The 19,127-nt window shown below is 38.2% G+C and overlaps 1 protein-coding gene across 4 annotated transcripts in view; it reads left to right on the top strand.

Moving 5' to 3' along the window:
• Window positions 1–19,127, top strand: part of RPS6KC1 (ribosomal protein S6 kinase C1) — a 113,817-nt gene that overhangs the window by 77,142 nt on the left and 17,548 nt on the right. For all 4 annotated transcript variants that reach the window (XM_067564979.1, XM_067564981.1, XM_067564980.1 and 1 more), the window contains 4 exons: window positions 4,712–4,759; window positions 6,269–6,401; window positions 16,825–18,399; window positions 18,671–18,760. In XM_067564979.1, coding sequence (XP_067421080.1) covers window positions 4,712–4,759; window positions 6,269–6,401; window positions 16,825–18,399; window positions 18,671–18,760 — 1,846 coding nt within the window. The remainder of the gene's footprint in view (window positions 1–4,711; window positions 4,760–6,268; window positions 6,402–16,824; window positions 18,400–18,670; window positions 18,761–19,127) is intronic.

Below are 19,127 nucleotides of genomic sequence, written 5' to 3'. Positions count from 1 at the left end.
TATTGGGACAAGGAACATGCTATGGAACTTCATGTTCTCAAGTCAAGCCTATTTATGTGGAAGCTCATTGACCATGGTTGCTTTGTGTTTTGAAAGGAAATCCAACCAAAAATCCCTAAGGAACATACACCTGCATTCATCTCTGTAATGGGAGAGGGATGTGGAGGAATGCCCGTATAAATAACTCTTATTGTCAGAATGACAGTAAATGACACCGAAGTCTGAGGAGAGAAGGGCATGATGTTGAGAACAAGTCAGTGTTTAACCCACTGGATTTATGTTTCATCTTTGCAAAAGTACATTATAGTAGTAATCCTGTAAAGTAGCCAAGAGGAGCTTGTTTTTTTTTCCCTACCGTGTAAGTATTATGCTATGTAGAGTAGATGTACTGGAGTCTAAATAAACTGGTTGTGTCTATTCCTCAGTCTCATCCCCTTTTGGATTTGCATGCTATTTGCATGCTATGGTAATACAAATAACAGTGTGGTAATTACCCTTTTTTGTATCTTGTGCAGATGAGGTCAATTATGGACTTTTTTGATAAGTTGCATAAGAACCTGCTTCAATACAATATGTTAGGGCCCTCCTCTGCAGTTATTTCAAAGTAAGTTAAATGTATCCTAGATCTACCCAGCCAACCTAGGATAAATGGATGACGCTAGGAGTTTCTCTAAACTTTTATCATGACTCTTTATGGGGTTCCAAAAAACACACCAAAATAATCAGTTATGTCAAGATACAGAGGTACTTAATAAATAGTAATCCTCTATTAAACAAAATGTAGCATTGGATTATTTTCAGATGTGTGGAAACTGATTTCAGCTTTGAGTTAAACAGAGAAAACAAGACGAAACAAGACTGAATATAATGCTTGATTGGAGAGTAAAAGCACGGGAATGGTGGCTGGTTGGAGAGACTGGTTAATCAGTCTAGCTGGTGAACCTCAATGACACGGAACTATTATCTGTTAAAACATATTCTGTTACGGTTGAAAAAAAGTAACTGCTAGTCTTTATGATGTTGTAATATAACAGCTGAAGCGAGCCCTTAAGGGACAGGTTGTCTGCTTTATTCCGGTTAGTGGCAGTCATTCTATATGTTACTATAGGGTGAAGAGTCAGTAGTCTGTTCTATTACACCATATGTTAATACAGTTCTGATAAGCAAGTGTGAAACATGAAAGGGAGGAATACATTAATTGTATTTATGCAATAATGTATGCCATCAAAGGTAATTATTTCATGACCGTTTTAGTTCTAGAACTTGTTTTATCATGAAATAAAAGATGGCCTTAAGAGCCCTTTATTGGAAAGACAATTGTATCAAATTAGTACCAAATTAGATTTTTGTCTTTATGAAGGTGAGCAAACCCATGAGCAGTTTTTAAATTGGTGTGTTGTATTTTGCAAATGAACAAATCCTGTTTGAGGGTTAAAGAAGCTTTTATTTTGTCCTTTATGCTGACAGCTTCATTACTGATTGGCCTACTGTTGGTATTAAAAAAAAAAATGTTTGGCTCCTTACAATCTTTGTGCATGCAACTATAATATTAATACAGAGCCATAGAACTGTTCATTAAGAAGTGACTTTAAATGAGGTTGATGCATGAGATACAGATGTTAAATGCAGACATTCCTTTTGGTATACAGCCGTACAGCTACTTGAAAATTAGTAGCCAAAGCTCTTGTTAGCAAGAGTGCTGGTGTGTTAAGAATGGCCCTATAAATAACTTGAAGAGCTGAAGTTGAAGGTCCTTTTTTTTTTTTTAAAGACTATTGTTAACTAAACATTATTACCAAACAGATGGAACGCATTCACCAGCCTGATGTTTTTAGGTCTAATTATATTATCACCAGTCCTGTATGGCTCAGTTGAAGAGGTGTATCCAGAGGCCAATTTATAATCATTTAGCCAACACCTGTTTGGGAGAAATTGACCGTCAAAGGGCACATTTAAAAAAAAATCACATATGTTCTTGTATTTATTGCCTCAATGTGAACAGTGCATACCTACAAAAAAACTTAGTAAAACAAGACAGAAAGTGACTGTAAACAAAGCAACACTTCCTAACCATTTTTATCTGCCTTAATATGGCATATTTTCTATTTTATTTGAAGCCTTGTGGCTAAGCAAGGATAGTAAAACCAATGTTACTGCTATGATTTATTCAGCTGGTTTCTATTGTTTCTGAGAGCCCTATAGAGCAGGCTTATAAAATCATCAGGAAAATTCACCTGCCTAGGCACATTATCTACTCACCAGCCTTCCCATTATGATGAAAATGATATTCAACTCATCTATCAAAAAATGTAATCCATTGAGTGGGCAAATTTTTAGAGGCTGCTATAAAATATTTGATATCTTAGTTAGACTGCATAAGCTCTTGTTTTAGAACCTGAATCTTAAAACATGCGAGTATTTTTGTATACTATGCAACGAATGAGTATTATGGGTGAGCTGGTAGTGACCTCTATACTTAGGTTTCCATTTTCTATTGGAAAAGATTCTTGCAACTTTTCTTTTAGGATTTAACACATCCATTGTTTGCAGCAGGCCTTTGAAATTAGGCAGGGAGAAAGTTCTTGGGTTGGAGAAGTGACTTGTCTTCATCCCATGAAATTCTGTTCAGGGTTAGCAGAGTTATAAATGATTTAAAATAGCCATTTCCCTTCTCTTTCTTGCATCACTCTGGAAAATGTTGGCAGTGTGCCCCAATAATTGAATGTGAACATTCTAAACAGCTAGGCCCACACCACTGTGCTATACTGGGAATACCTGTGAGCTGCTGTAGGGGCACCATTATCCTTGGACCCAACACATGGCTCCAGCGTTCCATTCCATCCCCCTCATGGGTACCACATGGGAAGGGAGCTTCCCACAACTCCAAACGTGGAGGGACAGCTGGATAAGTTTCCCAGAATCCCTGCCCAGCACACGATCCCCACAGACCATTCCCATTTTGGTGGCGCCAGCTGGAGCAGGAGCATCCCTGTTCCCAGAAATGGTGTGAAAAAAGAGAGAGATCTGGGAGGGCCTGCTCCTGCCACTCACTGGACCCAGCAAATGGTACCAGTGGCCCGTCACCCTTCTGGAATTTCTTCTTCTGCCGCTGGCTAACGTAGTTAGTCCTATAGCTCAAGAGGTAGCAGTCCGCGCTGCAATGCTGAAGGTTGCATGGGTAACCGTAAATCTGGCATTTCCTGTCTTTTATTTTTGAATGCTTCCCTTTGCAGCCTAAATAATGTTTTAGTGTAGGTTATTTTGGTTTAAAAGTGTAATTGTATTGGAGGCATAACAGTGTGGAGAAATTTAAAGAGTGAATAGTCTTGGTATGAAAACCAAATAACACATCTCTACATGCTTGCTCTTAGAGTATTGGTCTTGTGCATGTACCATTTTGGGTTATTGTACTGCAACTGAAACTCTTTAGATGTGCCTGGGCAAATATACTCTGGGAATTCAAAGGTAACATACTCGAGTGCGGGGGTTTGTAGAGAGAGACGGAGAACTTCAGTTCCCTAACATCAGAATTTCTGAGGCTGTCTTTCAAACAAATATCCATATTAAATTGACTAATTCTAATCCTTCTCCTACAAAAGTAACTAAACGTTCTTTGGCGTCCATGGTGTCACTAAGTTTTAAATGAAGTTGCCTATGATATAGTGGAGGGGTTCTCAAACTTTTTATTCTGGGACCCCCTTTGAAAATATTTCAGGCATGTGCGGGAGCTGACAGCTTGTGATTCCCCCATAATAACTTTGTGACCCCTTGAAAGGTCATGACCCCAAGTTTGAGAACCCCTCATGTAGTGCCTGGAGCAGAGCCAGTGGATACTGTCTTTTGCAGCTATATTTTTCCCTCTTTCTGCAGTGGATCCATTCTCTTTTTCTAAATAAATATTCTCTTCCCATCTTACTGTAATATTTTAGTCCTAGTAGCTGGATTTCCTTGCAGCAATTTCTTTTGCCAGTTATAAATGCACCAAAACAAAAAGGTTGTGAAGGAATTCAACAGCAGTGATAGTAGAGCTGATTAAAGCATTACAAATTCATAAATGTTGCCACAACCAGTGTGAGTTAGAACAAGCCATGTTGTCATTTTACTTGATTTTGTTTTTCTTCCAAGACAAACAGTCTTCAGTTTGACTTCCTGTGAGGGACCATCACCCTCACGCTAACAAAAAACCCAAAAAACCCAGGGAGCCTATGGAGAGGAAATAGAACTTGGGTATAAGAAACCTGGTGGTGTGAAAACAAATCCTGTTGGGAGAAGGGAATGTTGGACTAAACTGTCTTAACCCTGCTTTTTATATAATTATCATAGCAGGGCTCAAGTTATGGAAACGCTAAGTTATAGCCTCACTCATCCAACACCAGTTGTGAGTTGTTGGTGTTTTTTTGTCTTTGGTTAAGTCAAGTTATACATTTTTACATAGCTGATTGGTAATTTTTCTGCAGTACTCAAGGAGACATCTTTCATGTCCTCTAGCATATGTCTGTCGTTTAAAAAAGTCCAAGTCCAAGAACATATTACAAGAACAAAAAACTCCAAGAACATATTAGCGTTTTAGTATGTCCTGTTTTTTTAATAACATACAGCAATTGGTCTATAGAAATGTTCAACAGTTGATTTTTGAATTGCCTACTGTTAAATAACTTCATAATAATGAAAAACATTTTAAAATTTTTCTTTAAATTGTGTATGTTTTTAGGTTTTACTTGTAATGGATACTAGAACACAGCAGACTTTTATACTGAAAGTAAGTACAATCTTTATTATATTTTCCTAAACAATTTGGCCTGCTAATTTATACCACACAAAGAAAATACTTCTTATTTTTATGGTTGCCATCTCTGTGAATTTTATTAGCATATTAACATTTCTATCTTCTAAATGTATTTGAAATATATTTTCACTTTCTTCCATCTCCTTTCCTTTCCTTTTTCTCTGTAGTTCTTATTTAGCATTACCACTGATTGTGGTAGCGACATGATCACTGAGGCCAATATCTTAGCAGGCTTCAGTAAAGCATCACCGTTCTGTTAGAGCATAAGGGATATAAACCCCTCATACTTCAGGGCCTAAATTAGGAAGAACTTCTTCTATACACAAGCTACTCCATAATTGTTCGCTACAGGGCTTGTTGCTTGTTCCCCTAAGGCATCTGATAGTGGCTACTGAGACAGAATATTTAGCGAGATGGACCACTGTCCTTAAAACTATAGGCTACTGTGATGTGAAAGGTTCATGTAATGCTACTAAACTATTGAATTAACAACAAGGTCTTCCCTGCCTGGGAATTAAATCCTTTGGGTTTGCCACCTGTGAGTCATGTAGAACAGGTAAAGATTCTTTTGAGAACCCAGTGAATCCTTGAGGTGGGAATTGGGGAAGTTTGAGGGCTTGACGTTGCAGGCCTTATTCACAAGGAATCACGTTGATTTGAATTAGGCTACTGACATGAATAATGGCTGCAGAACTGAGGCCCAAAGACTGTGCTGTGGCTGATTGTTGAAACTTTATTTACATCTCAGCTTCGGGAATAGTGTGTACACATGCTGTAAACTATTCTAATTTTATTTATCTTGCTTCTGCTACTGTGTGCAGAAAATCATTCCATTTATAATTCACAAATGGCTATTTGTAAACATTACATAATTCAGGTATTAGCATCCTCATTGCATCTACAGGTAGAATAGATTAACTTTATATTTTCCATTTAACTCCTTACATCTTGCTTATCAATTATAATAATAGGTCACACTTATCCCCACACACCTGTTCCAGTAACTTCATATGTGTGCCACCTTCCAAAATCATTACCTCTTCAGGAACTGAATCTTTTCCTATATTTTTTAAGTATGATGGAAATATAAGGATAACTTGTGAATCCAGGGTATTCTTTTGTCTCTAGAACTTCGACTGATTTTACAATGTCTTTTGCTTAAATTTTTTTTTTTTTTTTTTTAAAAAGGTCATAGGGAAATAACTGAGTGTCATACTGATGACTTAGTTTGAGAGAGATTCTAATAAAAACATTGACCCATGTAATTGATTTTAATGGCAGCTTTGTGCCATCTTCTGTTCTCTGGAAATGCGCCAGATGCCATCAGCAGAGCCTCAGGGGACTGAGGGGCATAGAGCAGCAGATGAGTGGTTTCTCTGAAGCCCAGAGTAACTCGGATAGATTAGTTTGGTTGATAAACACAGAGCACAGCAGGCTCCAAAGGCAACTGAGGGTACAACTGACCTTTTTGTTCTCTGTCAGGGTCTAAGGAAAAGTAGTGAGTACAGCAGGAACAGAAAGACCATCATTCCCCGCTGTGTGCCCAACATGGTGTGTCTGCACAAGTACATCATCTCTGAGGAGTCTGTATTTCTTGTGCTGCAGCATGCAGAAGGTTTGTCTATGTTTAAGTACATTGAAAACAATTCAAAGATTTAGCTTTTACTCAATGATAAATTTAAATGTCAAATTACCTTCTTATATTTTTCTAAACAAAATATTTTCAGTCTTAGAATAACAAAACTTTATAAAGAACAATTTTTTTTCCTGTATTCCTATTCTGAATCTCATTCCTGTTTTGAATTTCCCAAAAAGCTGCTAAGTTGTTTGAGCTTTCGTAATATTGTGCATTTCTAACCATTTATTTTCTAAAGGCAGGAATTGGTTTGGCTGAAATTGCAATCTATTGTATGCACACGTTAACTCTAGGAGATACAATTTTTTGCCACTTTTGTGATTTTTGGCTAGTAAATCTTTTTAATATTATGTAGCTAAAATGGGCAGCATTCCCATAAGAATTTAATAATTGCCTTCTAAAAAACAAGAACATTTGCCTATTACTTAACATTACATAGTTATTCTGATCTTGGTTTTTAAGAAAATAGCCGGTGGTGTCATATAGGAGTTCAAAGCAGAGCCACAGAGTTGTGCCTTCAAACTATTTATAAAATTCCTGTTATATGTACAGGGAACAGGTGGCAAAAAACAATTATGTTTTGATTTTTTTTTCCCTCTGGATTTAAATATTCCCTAATTTTAATTACTCCTTTTTGTGTGGAATGAGTGCAGAATATAAATTTCAATTCTGCTAATATATCTCCTCCTTTTTAAGGGATGCTGCTAATTCAACTAGAATGGGGGAGTGCAAGGCTCTGAACTCATTTATAGAGAAGTTGATTTTAGATTAAATATTATTCCTTTTGTTTTAACCATTTGGGATTTGCCTATGCACATACCACTTTTGTCACATAAGGGATCACAGACCAACAAAAGATGACTCTGTAACATGAAGAGCTGTCTGTTTCTGTACTATGTTTTATTTATTTATTTTAAACTTGGCTGTGCAGTGATGCATGAAGGAAGACCTTAGTTCATAGGCTACCTTGGGGAGAACTCAAAGGGTTACAGTGTTAGTGTGCATGAATTCACCCTCCCCCCACTCTTCCCCAAGAGGCCATCATGGGAATTTGAAAGCTATCTTTCTGAATGTGTTTTGGTGGATTTGATTGAATCTTTGGAGAAGCTGAGAAAATTGTTAATTCATTAGTGCCAATGGACTTCTGCTCCCTGGAGTCTCCAGAGGTTTGGGTTGGGGAGAAAAAAACATCAGGAAAAAAATCAGTTGATTATTGTAACCTGAGGTCCCTAGGATTTTTAGTTCCCCTGAGCAAAAATTTCCTCTGGTAACTCAGGATGAAAATAAGATGAGAAGAGGAAATGATATTCCATGGAGAATTACTTGGATGGGCAATAACCAAACATCCCCAAAAGAGCTTTAAAGTACACGGTCCATGGCAACCTACTGGAAATGGTTACTGCTTCCAGTAACGAATATCTTCCTTTGCCTCTGATGAATGAAGGGGAGAAAGCAGAGACATTTCATACCCCAGAGCTCTTGTATACAAGAGTGAAGAGGTCCGCTGAATGGATTGGACACGATACTTGTTGTCAGAGGAAAACATTACCTCTTGGTGGGTCAGGAGAGAATAACAAATCCAGTGAAATGTTACTGTCCTGGCCTGCTTGTTCTTGCCGAAACCAACCAGAACAAGTGTTGTGTTCTCTAGAGGAAATTAACTTTAATTGTTCAAACTGCTGCTAAATCTCTACTTTGTTTAAATTGTATAGAGCAAAGGGTTTTCTCTCAAATCCCTTTTGTATATTAAGAATAATAGAGCAGCATATTGCCTAGTAATGGATACATGTTAAGCTCAGTCTCTGTTCAGTTAATGATTCCTTATAAAAACTACTAATTTAAAGAGAGAGATTAAGTTTTTTTTCTGTGAGCCAAATGTAAAGGAAAAACAATTGCATTTAAAAGGTAAGCTGTGCTCCTTAATATAAGAGATATTTGTATACTGTGTGAGGAAAAAACATGCAAAAGAATGCATTGTAAAAAAGGACTTACTCGTTCTTACCTAAATCTCAACTATACAAAGTAACACAACAGACTCACACACAGCCTGAAATTATCTGGAACACCTCCTTCAGTGTGTCCCGTCTACCCTTGAGTGATGTACTAGAGTGATATCTGAGAGGAATTGTGCCACCCCAGATTCTAATTCGCCTTCCTTTGAGACATAGCAAGGTGGTCAAAATTCTTGGATGGATATGCATCCATCATCCAAACTCCAAATGACCCTGACTTACTAGTGTGGTGGTTGATTTATGGTAATGCCTAGATGCCTCAACCGAAATCAGAGGTTCCTTTGTACTAGTTGCTGTACATACACATAATAAGAAACAGCACGTGATCCCAAAATCTTATAGTATAAATAGACAAGACAAAGGGTGAAGGAAAGGAAGTGGTGTTCCCATTTAAAGAGGGGGAACCAAGGCACAGAGTGATACAGTGACTTGCCCAAGCCTACGCACAGGAAATGTCATAGATACAGGAACACAGATCTCCAGAGTCCCTTTCCATTGTCCTACCCAGAAGACCATTGTTCCTCCCTGACCTTTGTCTGTTGATGAAGTTAAGAAAAATTGCCATTATGTTTCCAGTATCTATGGTGATTCTCTGAAGTCACCCTCAAGGATTTCCATGCCAAAGATCACTTGCCATTTCTGTCTTAGGAAAGCAGAGCTGGAACACCATGCGCACAAGGATACTTGGAATCCTGACTGTCCTGATACCCAGTCTGAGAGGCTTTTTTGAATTTTACCAAGAAAAATAACTGGAAGGTGATTGACATCCCAGGTGGGGATTTTGATGCTGTGTGATGCAGTGGACAGTGGTTGACTCAATAAGACCTTTCAATTGTTGGACTTTGTAGAAGTAGAAAACATAATGTAAAATGGGGTAAAGTTGCACTGTATTTGTTTGGGGAGGTTGGCCATGGTGCTTTGTTGGTTTTGATGACAGGAGAGGCTTGTTGGTTAATAGTAGGCAGAGTGCCAGAATCTTGTAAATTTCTAGAGGAGATAATTTTACCAAAATCCCTGGAGAGGAGATTTTCTTAAATTATGGCTACCTCAGACTTGTTTGTTTAAAAAACATCTTTTTCTCTGCTTTACAAGTTCCCCATAGCAGTCAAAACTTTCCAATTATCCAGAGCTCCAAGATGTAACAACAGAGCTAAAAAGGCTGGTTAGTCACTTAGAGGTACTAGCATTACTGCTCACAATTTAAAAAAAAGATGAAGAGGCAGGGTTATGCTTTGAAGTCATCTTTGGGAATGGGTTAATGCTTCAGGGTTAATGCTTTTTTGTGTGTTTAGTGCCTAAACCAGTATGCCACTTCTATATGTATGCTTTGCATCCAACCTTCAGAAAGTTTTGTTTCGTTAGACAAAAGCATTGGCTAACGGAACACTCGGTTTGTATATTGCCCTGTGGTGGCTTATGATGCTTAGAGGCCAGTTGTACCATTAGGAAGTTCATGGATAAAAATATTAATTTTAAATGGACAACAGTTTGAATTAAGGCCTGTTTGGAAGAGGTTGTAAAATGAATGTAAATGTGAAAGAGGTTGCATATGAGGGTAACTGTTCATTTGCGAAGGGCTTTTCTGTTGATTTTATCTCCACCCTCTTTACTGCACAACTTCTATCCACTATCAAGTTTAGAACTTTTGGGTTTTAAACTGGATTTAGAAAACTTGACCCCAAACCTTCTTGGAGCAAGAAGAAAACATTCTTGTTTTACCCAAAAGCTGCGGTGCAGTCATTCATCCAAAAACAGTTAATGAGGCTGGTGCATTCCCTTATAAGCTCTTCCCATGGCACAAAACATTAGAGGGCTTTAGAGAGGAGTGTTAGAGGCAAGAAAGTCCACAAAGTTATCTGGTAGCTTTGTCAGAAAGCATTTGGCAAGATCTATTGTGGTGGAGAGCCAGTCTGATGTTAATAAGGCCTCACTTCTTGTTGGCACTACCCATGCCAGAAATTTTAGAAACAGATGCTTCAAAAACAGGCTGGGGGGCTTCCGTGGTACATCAGAGTTTAAGTGGCTGTTGGAAACTGTCAAATCTCCTTAAGCATAAACAAGCTGGAGCTCCTATCAGTCTGGAGAGCACTCAAGAAACTTCAAATTGAAGAGGCTTTCAGTGTATAGGAACTAATGGACAACAATACAATGGCAGTCTGTCTTGCCAAACTAGGGACTTGCCGGTCAGAATGGATTACATTGCCAGCCATAAAGATTCTATTACCAGTCCTGAGAATGTAGTAGTGGATGTTCTGTCCTTGTCCAAAGGCTGCTTTGAAATGATCGCACACTGTTTTTGTCAGATGGTGGGCGCACAGGCTTCTTCTATGCTAGCAAACTTTGTAGTAATTAATCAGCACCAGGGTTAGCAATGATGAAGGCTGTAGTATATGTAGGACTCTGTTTTTAACTACTGTCATGTCTGAGATTCTGGTGATAAACTCCTGTGTACCCTGCAGCTTCCACTACCAGTTCCATTGTTATGCACTGGAATTATTGCTTCCATTATGGTAGTGCCCAAAAGTGAGGTCCCAATTGTGTTGGGCACTGCACAAACATAATTAAATATGTTTTCATAAATAATTGTATATATTATGAAGTTGACTAGTGGCTGCATCTCCTCTTTACAAGATCTGGAAATTTTTTGCCAGGAATGCCACTCACAAGCCTTGAGATACTTCATGAGGTTTGTAATCAAAGGAACAGTAGGGGGAGATATATTTCCAATAGGCTGAAATATCCTGGTTTCTTAAATAAAGATTGGATTTAAAAAAAAAAATGCTGTAGTTCAAAATGGATTATTTGGAGGAAGTTCTGTGGCCTGTTTTACAGAGGAGGTGGGAGTAGATGATCACAATGGTCCCTTTTGGCCTTGGAATATATGAACCTTGAAACCATTTCCCCCTTTTTCCACAAGGATTTGGGAAAGTTTTGAAGGCTGAATTGAGTAGATGTCTCTGAATACTCCCCTTCTGTCTCCACTGGGTGGTCATGGTTATTTGGGAACCCAGATTGTTGTCTTTACCTTTATTTAGCAAAGCCCAAATACAGAGATGTCCACAATTTTCATCTATAATCATGTTCTGCAGGTGCCTAAATATGTAGCCCTGCACTGTTGACTCTTGGGCCAACCAAGCAAAAGTCAAATGATTATTTTCAGGACACATCCACTTAGTTTTTCAGGACATGAGTTTGCAATGTAATATGTCTGCAGACTGATGAATCAAAATTCAATAGGACATTAACTCCTCTTGTAAAACTAAAACTAATGCATGATTAGGAGACTGAATTTATTGGCCTCTTAGGTTTCCTTTCATCCTAAAGATACTTATCCAAAAGTCTTTGTATCCTCCCGTTTTTGTGACTATATCAAAATAGTGCACATGCACACATGCACTACAGAAAATATTTAAAAAAAAATATAAAAATTGTGGAACTAATAGGACTTCTGCTCAACTTCACTGTCCAGCCACTTTGCTTTTGATTGCACTCAAATTTCCTATCACTTTCTTATACATTGACTTTTAAGATTAATCTCTTTGGAGGCATAGATCCAATCTTCTGACTGTCTGTAATGTGCCTATGCTATCTCAGTGACTAGTATGTTCTGTGCTACAAATGCATTGTTTGCATTTTTATGCATACAAGTTCACTTTTAAAATATATTTCCATTGTAGCTAATGTGCTCCAGTGGCACTGGACTAGAGTTCGGAGAGCTGAGTCTATTCCTGGCTCCTCCACTGCACTGTGGTTTGTCATTGAGCAAGTCACTTCATCTGTGTCTCAGTTTCCACCTTTGTACAACAGAGGTGATACTAATCCTTGTGTATAAAAATGTTTTGAGGTATGTGGATGAAACGTGCTACTTTGTATAAATAATTAAATATTAATTGGAGAAGGGATTAGAACCTTGATATCTCAACTCTCCGGTGAGTGCCCTAACCACTGGGCTATAGAGTGATTTTCTCTTCTTCTGGGCCACTGAATACTTAACTACTTATCTAAAACAACAGTTTCAACAAATGAAATTTGAGAAGGTGCCTCATCAAAGTACCCTATAGCCCAGTGTTCAGGGCACTCTTCTTTTGAAGTTACTGATTTTTTTTTTTTTTTTTGGACTGAAACAATTTGCCTAAATTCAGAATTTATTAAATGTTTTGGTCAACCCAGATCTGCATTTTTTTTTTTTTTGGTGGAAAAAAGTTTCAGCTGAAAAATTTCTCCTAGTTCCATGTAAGAGTCAAGTATTATCTTTTGTCTTGGCACTAGTACTTGATTAAGGTAAAAATTTACTTGGGATGCGTCTTATTTCAGTTAATATTCTACAGGTGCCTGGTAGCAACCAGTATTGCTGGGTTTCCACTTGCATTCTAAGATCCCACTTTTCTGTTGCTCATAACTTTCTTAAATTCCTTCTGGAATGCCCATCCATGGCTTGTGTAATACAAAGATGGATTTTTGTGTTAGTTAGGTAAGTGTAAAAAAAATAAATAAATAAACTTCTCCTGTCTATTCTGATGGAAGAGATTGGCCTTACGTAACAAAAAAATAGCCAGTACTAGCTAGAAATATCAAAAGTCAACTTACTTAATTCTTTGCTTTTTAAAACTAACTAGATTTCAAGTTGTTGTCACTCTGACAATTTCTTCTGCAATATTAACTTTTCCACATAGGAAACACTTAATATCTTCCTTGATACAAATACATTTTAGTATATTAGTGTTGATGTATCTATACTATAAAATGTAGAAAATGACTGGCAACCTTGTGGCAGAAACATTGGATTTAGGAAACTTGGCTGAATTGATGTTAGTTTTTTGCAATTAATTCTATTAAAGATGACTAAACTTCAGTTTTGCAGTGATACATTTTATAGTTATTTAGTATGTTAGACAATATTTGACAAAGTGACTGAAGCTCACTTGTGTGGACTGACTTCTGTAATTTTAGTTTTTATAGATTCCTGATACTATATTAGCAAGGCTTGCTAATGGGTTTTCTTGATCTTACACAACACATGGCAAGAGGAGGGGGGGAGATTATTTGTATGTCACTCATAAAGGCATAATTATATACCCAGATACAAATATCGCTCTTGTTTGACCCTGGATCGGGCATTTTCAGAAAGGAATAAAATTGTTGTTTTTTGGTATTGAACAAAATTATTGAACAGCATTTATTTACGTATTTCCACTTGACCAAGAGGCCAGTTTTGGAATACTTATACATAAACATCTATATGCATGAATTTGGACATTAATGAAATCGTTTTTCATTTAGTTGCACTTAACAGTAAATCAGAAATCAGTAAGCAAAAGTTTTTCATCGTTTCCTGCTACAAGTAATTACTGAATAATTAACTTTTTTTTATTTTAAACTTTTTAAAAAAGGAAGGTTTATAATGGGAATAATTATTGAAGGGTAGGCAGTATGGCAATTTAAACTGTTTTCACTAATGTCAGAATCATAGAGTAAATGTTTTATTTTTTTTTTTTGGTCTTAAATATAATAATTGGAAGCTGGCATATTGACATTCTTTAGATCAGGCGTTCCCAACCTTTTACTCAGCATGACCCCATTTAAACACTGAAAATTTTTGGCGACCCCAGCAGACAAGTCATGGCATTGCAATGCTTATAGTATTTATATTTTTCATTTAAAACATTTAAAATCATTTTAACATTTTTAAATAAAAAATGCAACACTGAATACAAAGCCTAAAATAGCTTTTAAATCCATTTATCTGACATTTTACTCGTCTATCATCTACTGTCCCATCATGCTTTGTCATCTGTAAGTCATTGACTGCTGGGATGCACTTTCCATGTGCTGTAATGCAACTTTCTGTTCTGCACCATTCATTAAAGAACAAAACGCATACAACTGCAGTCTCTCAATCTTCAGGGCACCTTTTGTTTTGGTCTGTGTTTGTACTGCACCTAGCAAAATGGGGTCCTGGTGCATGATTAGGGCTCCTAGGTGCTACTGTAGTACAAATTATTAATAATAATAATAAATAATCAGGATCTGAAATGCATCCTCTGCAACCCCTTTAGTAGTCAGATTTAATCCAATAACAAAGGAAATTTCAGTTTAAGAAAACCAGGATAATCTGTTTGCATAAAAAATGGAATTATGATTTTTAAAAAATGAATATTGTAATTAGCATTTTAAATGATAAAAATTAATGTATATAAAATGCCATTATTTTGGCAGGAAAAAAAATGGTTTCTCTCAGATTCATCTTATTCAGCTGGTCTTTTATCTATGCTTCCACTCTTCCTGTATGTAACTTTCCACAACTAATTCTCACCCACCTGTGCATTAGTAAACATTTCCCATCTAATTCCTCCAGAAAACCAATGCCCCTCCACTTCCAGAAAAGAGAAAGACAAGGCATGTTGGAGAGGAAGGAAAATGGATGCTTGATAGCAGTAGAAAGTGAGACTTAAGAGTGTGGGAAGGGGGCACACTGCAGAGATTCTGGGCACTGCTGTTATGTATAGATATCCAGCAGCAGGCTGCTGTAATGTAGGCTGTTCCCCGGTGCTGTCTCAGTTTTGCCAAGTGTGGCTCTGGCTCCCAGATCAGCTCAGACACTGGAGGATACAAAATGCCTTAAAGCCACCTTATCCCTTTTCCCCTGGTCAGCAAATTTTGTTGTGCTGTACCTCTTTAGTGCCTTGAAGTAATTGTCCTCACTCATCTCACCATCCACAACATTGTGACCACACCCCTCCCTGCTCTCCTGCCCCAGGCAGCCCCATCACACCAAGCACTGTAACACTCCCCATCTCTTCTGCCCTCCGCGCACTGTGCCTCCCTCTTGCCCCAGCCCCCAGCAGTACCTCCTCCCTTCCAGGGCTGCCGCTGCGGGCCAGGCACTTCTGGGTGTCATGACGCGCCCACGACTCACGGTGGTGGGGAGGAGTGAGGCTGTCTGCCCGTGACCTGACCAGGCCGGTGCCGCTGCTGCCCCGAGCAGGCCGGAGCCCTGCCCCGTGCCGCCCAGTGCTCCCGGCTGGGAGCTGTTGAGCATCTTTGCGAACCCATTTTTTATCGTTATGACCTCAAATGTTGGGAACTGCTTCTTTAGATGCTTAGTAAGACTAAGGCAATTGGATTCAGAAATCAAAACCTTTAAAAACAGTATGTGCTATTTTTCTTTTTAAACAGTTATATAGTGACTTTAGTGTCTTATACATTGAGAGGATCAAATGACTATGAAACATAAAGAAAAAATAATGTCCTGGGTCACCCTTCTAGAAGAAATACCTATGGAGGAGGATTTGTGGATAGAAAACTCCTTGAGAGTTCTTTTGTCCCACTGTTGACTTTTCTTTGTACATTTCTGGAGGGGAATCAGGAAGATGTGAGAATGGGGACTAGCTTGGGACTTGTGGCTTCTGGAGCTAAGGGATTCACAGGTGGGCAAAATGCTGCACGTGGATGCCCAGGGCCCACATGCCACCTCTGATTCCCTGACAGAGCTGCTTCTATGCCCTAAAGACGTCTCTCTTAGACGGGATTTCGCCAGACCTCAATGGCACATAGTTAAGCCCTAGTTCCGCCACTCTTGCATGTCAGTGGACTGTTGCTCCCATATGAGAGCGCCATTACAGTCCACTCATATGCAAGAAGTTGCTATATCTGTATTTTATGGATGGGTTGGGGAAGGTTGTCAAAGGAAGTTTTATTAATTGGTACAGGCAAACCATGAATATTTCCATTATTAAAATCTCCCCCCTGAAAAAACAACTGCATAATATAGCAAGAGGTCAGGGAAGAAATCTTTACTTGGAGGGCGGGGGAGAAATAATCCAGATTTAATAGACCAATAAGGTATCTTCAGAAAGCAAGAAAATAAATAATATACTAATATGGGACTGAAAGGCACTAATACCCATGAAATTGAGGAGTGGAAAAAACTAGAACTAGAACTGGGTAATGATTCCTTCCTTATTCCAGCCCTCCTCTTTCCTCCCCGATGTTACTCAGAAGATTGGAGCTGTGATTCAGAAGCATCTCAGGAATGGCAGAATGATTGTGGGGCACTTTGTTTTCTCTGATTCTTGATATGTCTTGAAATAGAGAGCAGATGTTATCCTGGAACAACTAAACTTGAGAGAGACCGTTTTGTAGGATTTTAAACATTCTTTCTATTTTAATATTTTAAGATGCTGCTATTAACATAAATGTATTAATAAATTTATTTGAACTATGAGTAAAGTTGACAGGGTCCCTGTAGCTATTTTCTATTGAAATAACTGTTCTAACTTCTAATTGGCATGAGGAAGTAATTTGCCCTGGTGACTTGTGTATTTTATATCTCGTAGTGAAACAGTTTTAGTTATGAGTTAAATTGTGATTTTTCTTTTTCTTCCTTACAGGAGGCAAACTGTGGTCTTACATCAGTAAATTCATAAACAGAAGCCCCGTAGAAAGCTTTGAAATTCCTGAAATCAGAAGTTCTACTGAAATTCACCTGCAGCTGCCAACTCCTAGCCCTAAAGAAATTAGCAGTAGTGTTGACTCCAGAGAAAGCAATGGGGGGAACATGCTGAAAGTTATACCGCTGAAGAGCAGCCGTACACCAAGCTCTCAAGATGACAGTAGTAACCAGGAAGATGGCCAAGAAGGTTCTCCCAAATGGATGGATTCTGGGTCAAGTTCAGAAGAAGAATGTACTACTAGTTATTTAACATTATGCAATGAATATGGGCAAGAAAAAATTGATCCTGGCTCTTTAAATGAGGAACCTGTGCTGAAACCAGAGGGAGAAAGTCTTAAAAACAAAGACTTAGGATGCTTACAGGCACATACTTTAGTTGGGAATGATAACTTCAGCTCTCAGATCACCTCTCAGGAACTAAAGTTTTTCACTGAAGATGCTGACTCAGAAGTAGTTAATCCTACTAGGATATCAGACTCATTAAGTAAATCCAAGCACAGCCCCATGGAATTTTTCAGAATAGATAGTAAAGACAGCACCAGTGAACTTCTGGGGCTTGATTTTGGAGATAAACTGTATAGCTTAAAATCAGAATCTTTAAAGCCATTTTTTTCTGCACCAGATCATGATAGGAGCCTTGAGACCATGGAAAGCAAAGTGGGCTTTAGAGCCCATGACACCATAAGCCGGGGTTCCAATGACTCTGTGCCAGTAATTTCTTTTCAGGATGCTGCTTTTGATGATGTAAGTAGTGTTGATGAAGGAAGGCCTGATCTTCTGATAAATTTACCTGGTGTATCAGAGAAACTGGAAGAAGCGGCAGTGGTTAGGCCAAAAAAGACTGATATAGACATCTTGGAAAGCAAACTGTTAGAAACCCCTGATGTCTTACAATTAAATAATAGTACAGAACAATGCAAAGCTCTTGATCAAAAGTTAAATCATGTGGTGCCAGAATTGGACCATCCTAGCAAGGAATCAGAAGGACAATATGATGTCACTCAGGAAGTTGTCAGGACACTATTTACATCTGACATTGACGTGGCTAGTTCAGAAGACCTGGCTCAGGTTCAAGGACTCAGAGCAATTTCTTCCTCATCTTTAAATGCAACAAGCACAGAAGAAAATTTCTTATTTATTTCTAACCCACTCTCAGGTGCTAAAGAATATAGCTCAGATGAAGGCACAGTAAGTAATCAAGCAGTGTTGCTATTTTCTGATCAAACTGAAGATTTTGGTAAAGAAAAAACAAACCCTGCTCTGTTACCGAAAGCTGAAAGCAAAGAGACAGTGTTGGAGGGCAAGAGTGAAATTGCACTAGAAGGAGAGAAGGAAATACATCAAATTTTTCAGGACCTCGATGAAAGACTAGCACTAACCTCCAGGTTTTACATCCCAGAGGATTGTATTCAAAGATGGGCGGCTGAAATGGTTGTAGCCCTTGACGCTTTGCATAGAGAAGGAATTGTGTGCCGCGATTTGAACCCAAACAACATCTTATTGAATGATAGAGGTCAGGAACTTTTGCAAATGCATTTCTTTTTATTCGCTGTTGCTTCCAATTAACTGGGTAGGCGTTTTATCTTGTAATTAGTATCTTCATTTCCTGTCTAGAGCTTCATTATCAGTGCAGCAAATTCACCCCCAGTAATAGCTTCTAGTACTTAATGATGCCATTATTCTTAATGATACTGTTTTTAGCTACAAAAGGAGTAATTACAGTTCACTTCTGCAGAAAATGGAAGGGAAAAATGTTTTGATTTCTCCTGTCGTTTTGTTTTTAGGACACATTCAGCTAACGTATTTTAGCAGGTGGATTGAGGTTGAAGATTCCTGTGACAATGATGCTATGGAGAGAATGTACTGTGCCCCAGGTTAGAGCAATCACCTAAAATGTTTCACTTGGAAAACAGATCAGTAGTTTTTCATTTTTTCTCATGGAGCTTTTATAACATACTTTTCTTTGGGACCTCAAGTTCATGCAATATCTGATAGGGTTGTTTCTGACTATCTTAGAATCTGAGAGAACTGGTAACTACACCGTTGTTCAACTGACCTGTAGAGTGATTTCTTAGATAGCTCCTCTAAAAAAGATTATTGCCCTGAACTTTTGGTTTTTTTAAGGAACATTTTGTTTTCCTTAGGATGTTTTCAGTTTCGGTGAGGTGCATGCCTGATCACTGAAAAGGATAATTAAAGAAAAAAGAGCACTTCAGACTGCATTTTCCACAAAAAGATTTT

This window comes from Emydura macquarii, unplaced genomic scaffold (assembly GCF_026122565.2).
Source record: "Emydura macquarii macquarii isolate MOO-44397 ecotype Brisbane River unplaced genomic scaffold, CSIRO-AGI_Emac_v2 contig_2676, whole genome shotgun sequence".
Taxonomy (NCBI): domain Eukaryota; kingdom Metazoa; phylum Chordata; order Testudines; family Chelidae; genus Emydura; species Emydura macquarii.
Note: the sequence above shows the minus strand (reverse complement) of the source record. Positions and strands in the feature narration are given on the sequence as shown.